Genomic DNA, 8,956 nt, shown 5'->3' with positions numbered 1-8,956 from the left:
ACCAGTTAAGCTACAAGAATCAATATACTAAAGAAAATCAAAGGAGTTGGACTGCACTGCAGTACAAAATCAGGAATTAGCACTACGGGAACTAGGAAAGGATAAATCACCAGCGCGTGTAGCTAGCACAGAGCCTGGCCTGAGCGCACTCGCAGCCACCACACCCAGTATCTAGACATCAGCCAGCCCCACGCCTCCATACCACCACCATCACACGCGCCGGCCGGGTCGCCTGAGCTGAGCACAACGACCTCTGGCCGGCCGCGCGCCACCCCACGCCCCACACCACCGACGAGCTTCAATCAGGCGCAGATCGCGCATGCCCAGGCCCTCGCCACCGACGAGCTTCAATCAGGCGCAGATCGCGCAGGCTCAGGCCGGCAAGGACTCGGAGGTCGCCAAGCTCCGGAGCCGCAAGATGGGGAAGGGTGTTCCAGATGCGGAGAAGGCCGAGCTCAACTCTGTCAAAGACCACCACGCCGCCGCGGTCGCCAAGCTCCGGAGCCGCAAGATGGGGAAGGGTGTTCCAGATGCGGAGAAGGCCGAGCTCAACTCTGTCAAAGACCACCACGCCGCCGCGGTCGCCGACATGCCTAGGTGAGATCCAGACGTCATCATGTGTGGAAACATATTAGTACTTTTTTTGCGGGGAAGAAGGGATGCCATTAATTGATCAGACTTAGAATCATTTTGAATTACATCACTCACTTCCAAAGGAAAATTCCCCAGCCAACAAGCAGTTCTTTGTTGGCCACCAGCTACCTACAGTCGCCATGCCAGGCCTCGCACAATTTTGCGATCGGCTAATCTTGACCAAGGTCTAAATTTTCGAAAAGGCAAAAATTCTGCTCACCCTCAAAAGATCAAAAATTCCAAAACTTTGAAATTTGTTTCGGACAACTCAACTACATCTTTTTTTTTAATTTGAATAATTTTAAAATTTGAACAGCTAGATAAAAAGAAATGTAGCACATATTGAACCCAGCAGTACATATCAAACTTGACGGTTAGTCCGTTTTGGTCAACAAGCAGCTGACCGAGGTTCCAATCTTGGCTAGGTCATAATTTTGCCAAAAAAATATTTATTGGGTGTAAATCTAATCAAAATGTTTGTGCCATATGATTTGAACCTGGACCTGCATATCGGAACAAAACTTTCCTAGTGCGGCTGTACTGAAACCCATGTTTCTTTTTTGACGTTTACTGAAACCCATGTTAATAGTAACTGATCCATGTTCTTTGTTCGATACAAATTCAAACCAACCTATTTTTTTTAGTGAAAGGCAAAAGGTTTGCCCAGCCTTGAAATTGTCAAACTTTCAGAAAATTTCGCCCATGGTAGCTTCTGTCCAGGATCCTGAGGCCGTTTTCCTCTGTTTGAGTAGCAAATGGTCTGTTTTGCCTTGCGTACATAAAGGTTTGACGCATGGGGTGTTCTGTTCACGAGTATTAATAGACGATGCCACCACCTCCCGATCTGATTTTCATTTCTGTATCCAATAAATTAAAAAAAAAGTTATGATTTGGCCTCGTCGTGTCTGTATCCAATAGGGAGTTAAGGAGTGTAACTATAACCTATTTGTCACAAAGTTCAATACTCTCTAGAGGAGGTAAATCAATGGAGGTACGTCAGCTGGTTGAAACAGCCCCTACACTTCTATGGGTTGTTCCAGCCTCTGCTAGTGGATGGTTTTTCATTTCTACAACAGGTGCTTGGTTCAAAAAAAACTTATGACTCAAGCCTCCTCAGTTTTATTTCCACTCAACTTGGGGAGAGCCGCTTAGCGCAATGCAAGTGCGTCATATTTCCAAGTCACTTGTGTTCGATTCACTGCACCTACCTAACAACAAAAGTTAAGGGAGGGAACTTCCCACAGACCTGATGTGCTCGCGTCACGTGGATAAGGCAGCGGCACATGATCACCCATGGTCGCCAACCCCCACCCTAAGGAAGCCAAACCCTTGTTTCTTTAGTGGATGTCGGACGTCGCCAAAAAAGTGTATAATGATGTGGGAGTAAATAAATTCAAAACATCTCTGAACAATTTGACAAACAGTAATAGTGGAGCCAATCTAGAATGGACAAATCTGTTGCTTCATCGCACTAAGTCTGACCCAAACTCAACTTTATTTTTTGTATTTTATATCATTCCTACGCGACTTGTTCCAATAAATTTTCACGCATGTTACTGTTGTCTGAGAAATAAAAATGCATTCAGGAATTTTAACCTTAGTGAAATGTGGTGTTTCTAATTTTTGTCCGTGTTTAATTATTTTAAGGTTTCTCAAGTTTGGACGAATGAGCACCATGAAGTTGGTCTTGGTGGCTATTACCTCGTTGTTGCTTGCCAGTGAGGCGCAGCCCACAGTTCTGAAGCTGGAGCGTCCCAACGCACTGCCAGGAGGAGGAGTTGTTGAGCTCCCTGTGAACGGTACTGGAAAGTACATGTTCCACGGGTAAGTTTTCATACTCCTTCCCCGCAAAAAAAAAAAAGGTTTTCATACTCCTTTTTGGTTTACAAAATTCAGGACGTTCATAAGACTAGGAACCTTGCAACAGAACTACATAGTCCCTAGTTTCCCTTTCCCGAAAGGCCGAAAGGTTTAGCAAGTGAACGATGATGTGCAACTATTCTAAAGAAATTCTGAAAAACTCCAAAAAAAAAGAACGCTATTTAGGGCAGAATCCTTATGTTTGCACCGCATCAAGAAACAACAGTATTGGAGACATGTACCTTTCTTTTGGAATTAGATATTTGAATCTGGAAACAGTAGAAGAACTAGCCAAAGAAATAAATTTTAGCCCCATATGCCCAAACTGAAAGTTGAAGAACATGATTGCTCATTTTAGAACCACGACATCACAAAATTAAATTGGAGTTGAACATATTTCTGGTTTACTACATCTAATATCTCATCCCTCAAAACGTACAATGTGTGCTGAGCTAGTCATATGTCCGTAACCATATCTCATTGACCTCAATCAGTCCTGGTAGGTCTTTTTTTCGGGGGATAGCAACAAAACACGCACCCACCCCATTGGGATTGGGCCGGCTCGTTAGTCTGTTTCTGCATTTTTCAGTCTGTCTTATTTTTATTCCTTTTTCAATTTTTCTTTCCATTTCCCTTTCTATTTTATTTTTACAATTCGAAAACTTTTATAAAATCACGAAAAAAATCAATTCATAATTATTTTTGAAACCGCAACCTATTTTCAAATTTGTGAATTTTTTCGAATTTGATGAGCATTTTTTCAAAACACGATTTTTTACATTTGTGAACATTTGTTGAGTCGAATGCACAAACTTTTTTCTGATGCATGCACATTTTATCAAATTTGTGAGCTTTTTTTAATTCCTGACCATTATGTTTTAAAAAATCATGAACATTTTTTAAAATTCTGAACTTTTTTGAATTCAAGAACATTGTTCTGAAATCGTTGATATTTTTTCAGTTCGTGGATATTTTTGAATTCGTGAGCATTTATTGGATTCACAACATTTATTTTTCACCGCGGGTTAGCAACAAACACGCACCCACCTCACGGGGATTGGGCTAGCCCGTTAGTCTGTTTCTGCACTCAGCCAGCTCTTGAGGTTGGGGGTGAGATGCGGGAAAGGGGGCAGCACCATAGGAACCGTCGGCGTATACCACTTGGCATGGGTGGTAAGCTATATCAGAAACAATGAAACAATGAACAAAAGGAACCGTCGGCGTATAATAATCTAACAAAAAGATTAAATGGACCAAAAATATTTCGTTGGATGGATAGGCTGGGGCGCAAATGCTGTGTATCGCCCCCTGGTCCATTAGTCGCGCTACGGGCTCTCGCAAGCCAGCCGGTTTTGGAAACTTCCAGGCCGGTTTTTCTTTCTTCCTTTTTCGATTGTTTTCTTTACAGGTTTTCTCGGTTTTATTTTCTGTTTATTTATTTTTTTCGTTTCTGCTTCTGTCGGGATTTCTAAAATTGTTCACTTTTTCGTAAGTAGTTTAGTTTTTAATTCGCTTATGTTTTGAATTTTGCAAAAAAAATTCAAATTTACAATCAATTTTTGAATTCTTCGTCAGTTTTTGAATACATGAACATTTTCTGAATTCTCTGAAAATAATAATTCTGCATGAACATTTTCTAAATTCATGAATATTTTTTGAATTGTGAATTTTTTATCTCTTGAATATTTTTAGAATTCGCTAACAATTTTTGAATTTCATGAACCTCTTTTGAATTTGTGAAAACCTTTTGATTTCATGAACAATTTCCGAGAACATTTTATAGAATCAGAAACCTACCAGATTTGAAAAACAGACTGTTGTGAAAAATCAGGAAAAAACACAGCCTGTTTCTCTGAGCAACGACGAGCGAGAAAAATGGCCCACCGACGGAGCGACGTGGGTCAGTGGCTGGAAGCGAGGCGAAGTCGGATGTGGGCTGGTTAAGTTTGTTTTTCTTCTTGAGAGAACTGGGCTTGTTAAGTCGCTGGGGCGGGGCGGAACGAGGCTGCGAGTCTAGTAGTTATGGGCTAACCCTTAAACGAAAGGTAGTTATGGGCTAGTTATGTTGTTGGGGGCGCGCCGGTGCGAACGAGGACTGACCTGGGTGCAGAATTTCTTTTTCCTCACCCTGGTGTGCGATAATATCATAATAGTATATCTATACTATTGCCTCAAAAATGTCTGTACTAAATAAAAAAATGTCTGTACTAAATAATTATTATTTTGAGTTGCAATTACTATTATTATTGACTGAAAGGAACTTAGGCTCCCAACTTCATTTGCAATGAAATTGACAATATATCAGCATGTACTTAAATTAATAAACTCTGCAAAATAAACAAACTCTGCAACTTATGTTTGGATTTGCAGGCCATATTTGACTCGCGTGATGCTTGGGAATCCATCACAGAGCTTCGACGTTCTCATCGACACGGGAAGTATCCTACTGTGGATTGGTTGTGAGACAGCGCGAATTCCTGTATGCCCATTCTCTCCCACGCAGAACATTTCTTTCTGGAGAAATTATTCTTTTCTATCCAATCAATCAAATAACTAACATTTTTTCATTTTTTGCCAGACCCGCCTCTTTTACCCCGCATCATCAACATCAGTACTCGGTTGCTCGGATCACTCGTGCCAGGCTCTGGAGAGTGCGAGGGCTGCAAAGTGCAACACCTCCAATAATAGGTGCGCTTATGATCTCGGGTATGGCAACGGGGATAATGGCACAGCTTCGAACGCCGTCGGCTATTATATATCTGATTTAGTGCACCTGAACGGCCTTTCTACTCCTGCACGCATTGTCTTCGGGTATGCTTTCTTATCCTCTAATGCCATTATTTATTTTTATTATTATTATTGCGGGAGCCTCTAATATCATTATCACCTGCTCTATTCTATACCATCAATTTATTAAGGCATTTATTAACCTCCCCACAATAGGTGTACTACTTCGTGGTCGGGGCAACTGACACGTGGCGGATTCGACGGAATTTTTGGCTTGTCGCCTTTTGGGATGTCGTTTATTTCACAGCTATATTCCCTTGGAATCTCTGGCAAGGTATTCACGCTGTGCATGCATAGTCCAACTGGTGGCGGAATTCTTGCATTCGGTGAAGCCCTCGAGCCTGGCTTGACCTACACACCCCTCTTGCCATCGCCGTAAGTCTTCTACTATCATTTTATTTTGTACTTTTCCCATCATTTATCAACCGCCAAACTTGCCCTGATTGGTGGTGCAAAACACCTTAGCTTATCGAGATCCCGATTGATTTTTTCCGTGGTGGTACAAATGGTAAACACAAGGTTTTGCACCGACACTCAGGAACCAAGTCATAAAAGGGCTGAACCCGTAGAACCCGAAGGGAACTACTGTAGAACAAACATGCATGCTTCGCCACATTGTACAACACATAACAAATCATTGACTGAGCAAACATTAAGTATTGTGTTTGAACAAATGTAAGAACAGACATCACCGTAACTTCAGTCTCCTCGTTGCCATTTATCGCAGTATTATTCGCAGTTTGTGTGTACACCTGCAACTATATTTCATCGCAAGCACCAATTGTATAGCTATAGAGTACCCTGCCATGGCACACACACACCCAGGCTCGATCCCAGGTAGCAAGGCATACATGTGGAGACCGTGAAGCGAATGCTATGAACATAACCTACTATTCATGGAATGCCGCACTTTTCAGATTTTTTTTCCTGTGCTTGGACTTGGTCGATGTAGAAACCCACAATGACAGATTTGTCCTTCGTTGCAAAGCCAATTTCATTGTTTGATCCCAGGTTTCCGGATAAATTGACAATATATAGGTGTAAAATAAAGCAGAAGTTAACTGCTTAATGATAGACAGTGCCAACTGGAATAGTAGAAGGCTTCAAGTCTGTCCAAGCCCTCGATTCTCAGAGTTTAGTTTTCTCTGCATCATTCATAAGCGCATTCAGCAGTCCTTCTGTAGCGTGCTAATTAGAGAATCACTGGCTGAAAACAAAAAGCAGAATGCAAGAAGGGTTGAGCATGAAGGAGTCAATCTAATTTACGCTGGAAGACTTTGCCCGGGAAATCTGGCGGACATAATTAGCATTCTATCTAGATAGACGACACCACCAACCTTGAAGAATATTAACACCCTTAAAACTGCCAAAAGCACTAGAATGTCCAGCTTCCCTCACGGTTCAATAGCTGGCAACTTTAAGGTGGAAGCCCAAAAGGCAGACTTGGAACATTAGAGCTAGCAAAGAAACAAAGAAGGATGCTTAAGCATTATAATAATAAGCAAGTAGAAGTAATTTGCATTGTCAAACAACTAAATGGAATATGATCTGTTGTTATTGTTTTTTTGTTTGTTTTTTGCAGAGAGTTATTGTTGTCTGGTTTGTTAGGCAGGTACAAAACAAAACAGATAACACATTCTATATGGAAAGATTCAAATGACCCAAATGAAAGATGGTCTACCACTCCAGTCCATTCAACTTTAGATGCTGCTACTATTTTCCACGCTTCATTACCTTCTGCACAAAAACTCAACATGTAATTTTTGTCGTGCTATTTTGGTTCTAGTTAGAATTGATTAGTATTTCTGTTCATCATATGCTTCAGAGATGTAGTATATGAGTGCTTATGTCTAGTGTGTTGTCAAAGTTATCAGCTTAATGTTGATTTTCTAGTGCAACTACATCCTTAAACTCGTATATTTGCAATTTCGTAGAGCACTAACTAAAGCTGCCCAGAAAATGGTGAGGCGGAGTGTATAGCAGTCATAGCAGTAGGCTCACACCCCCTTTAGAGAGTTTGGGGTATCAAGAATGTCGTCTTACTATCAAAGCTTTCCTGTCCCAGCTAAGACATCTTGCATATTTAAATTAACTCGTAGATAATGTTAATTTATCTAAATTTCCATGGAAACTACTATACTCTGTCTCAAGTGCACCATCCTAACTATCTTGATGAAATGCAGGCAATATTACCAAGTGAATCTACAGAGCATAGCTGTAAATGGGCAGACACTCCCCATTGAAAGCTCAGTGTATGGACCCTCACCGAGTAATTTTACCTTCGTCGATTCGGGAACCACGCTCGCGTATCTAGCAGATGGAGCATATGAGCCGTTTATTAGTGCAGTAAGATCACATGATATATTCATCTTTTTGTTAGCTACAACAAGCAACACGTGATCTACCTAATTTACTTTAGATGCAAGAAAAAAAGTCTTATGATTTCTGTTCACAGATAAGGGCTGCAACCCCTCCGTCTGAACTTCCGTTCACCGGGGAAAATGGCGAAATTTGTTTTGCCACTTCCACCAGGTATTTTCCTTTCATTATGGAAACAAAGCAACATCTATCAAAATAACTTACACCTTCATTGTTTGTGCATATTGCAGTATTGACTCTGCTTTCCCGTCCGTGGAACTAGACTTTGTGGGTGGTGCCAAAATGTTTCTGTATCCACACAACTACATGTATTATGTATGTAATAGAGTCTTCCAACATTGAATTACTTTGCTGTCTCGCAGATGGTTAACTGTTCGAGACCTCCATTTACAGGTTAAGCCTTCAGTGTATTGCATTGGCTGGCTTAGGAACACGGGGAGACAGGTCACTTTACTTGGAGGTACAAAATCCCGTGAAACTATGTTTTTCAGCATTCTCAACAACAATAATGCATGACTGAATATTGTATTTTCTTTTAACAATTGGATTATTTACGCAGATATCGTGCTCGTAGACAAGATCCTTGTCCATGATTTGGAGAAGAAGCGCCTGGGCTGGATGAACTATGATTGTAAGCTAAAGTCTCATCCTTCTACTTTAACCTTTAGTTGTTTTAACCACTTGATAATCAGTAACTCCAAATCTCTTTCAGGTTCTCAGCCTATCAATGTCACTACCGCGCGTGGGAAGAAACACACTAACTCTGGGCAGTCGTTGCACAGTATCACGACATCTTTTACAGTTGTGCTCGTAGTCGTCATATACATCACTCTGCTCACCTAGTTGTTCAAGTTCTGGTTGTTTGGTCCAATGTAACTACCTAGTGCTATACATTGCAAAATCGACCTACACTTATTTGATTATGTGTGTACTTATTATGTGTGCAAAATCGACCTACACTGATTCTACAGTTGTAACTTCTGACCAAAGGATTTACTGAGGAACCATTATACAGGGTACTGACATTGAGTCAAGAGATCTAGGAAGATTGTGTATGCTAAAATTTCAAGCGTATAGAATATTCAGAAGCTACGCATCATGCCTTCGCCTAATGCTCAGAGGCAGAAGGTTAGATATACGTTGAAGATAATATGAGATTTAGCATGTATTTTGAAGAAACAACACACCACATCCAAATCCACTCTATGAGAAAAATCAACTAATCTCATTGTGTAATACTGCAATTACTACTATTAGATAAGGTAACATGAAAAAAAAAATGTACAGCCTCATGTAA

General features: G+C 40.9%; 1 protein-coding gene across 1 annotated transcript; it reads left to right on the top strand.

Moving 5' to 3' along the window:
- Positions 1-295: 295 nt before the first annotated feature.
- LOC119286692 (aspartic proteinase 39-like) lies at positions 296-8,678 on the top strand. The gene is made up of 11 exons (XM_037566127.1): positions 296-597; positions 2,281-2,457; positions 4,864-4,972; positions 5,072-5,304; positions 5,437-5,655; positions 7,464-7,626; positions 7,736-7,812; positions 7,890-7,974; positions 8,053-8,119; positions 8,219-8,290; positions 8,372-8,678. The coding sequence occupies exons 1-11, from the start codon at positions 320-322 to the stop codon at positions 8,500-8,502; spliced, it is 1,611 nt and encodes a 536-aa protein (XP_037422024.1). The 5' UTR covers positions 296-319; the 3' UTR covers positions 8,503-8,678.
- Positions 8,679-8,956: the final 278 nt, after the last annotated feature.

This window comes from Triticum dicoccoides, chromosome 4A (assembly GCF_002162155.2).
Source record: "Triticum dicoccoides isolate Atlit2015 ecotype Zavitan chromosome 4A, WEW_v2.0, whole genome shotgun sequence".
Classification (NCBI taxonomy): Eukaryota; Viridiplantae; Streptophyta; class Magnoliopsida; order Poales; family Poaceae; genus Triticum; species Triticum dicoccoides.
The sequence above is the reverse complement of the archived record's forward strand: the minus strand, read 5'-3'. Positions and strand labels throughout refer to the sequence as shown.

What these genes read in the sequence shown, in the direction of transcription:
- LOC119286692 (XM_037566127.1), top strand. Translation starts at nt 320, where the DNA reads ATGCCCAGGCCCTCGCCACCGACGAGCTTCAATCAGGCGCAGATCGCG. An exon ending in GGAAAGTACATGTTCCACGG is followed by an intron (nt 2,458 to 4,863) that starts GTAAGTTTTCAT and finishes TTGGATTTGCAG; the next exon opens with GCCATATTTGACTCGCGTGA. An exon ending in TGTTTTGCCACTTCCACCAG is followed by an intron (nt 7,813 to 7,889) that starts GTATTTTCCTTT and finishes TGCATATTGCAG; the next exon opens with TATTGACTCTGCTTTCCCGT.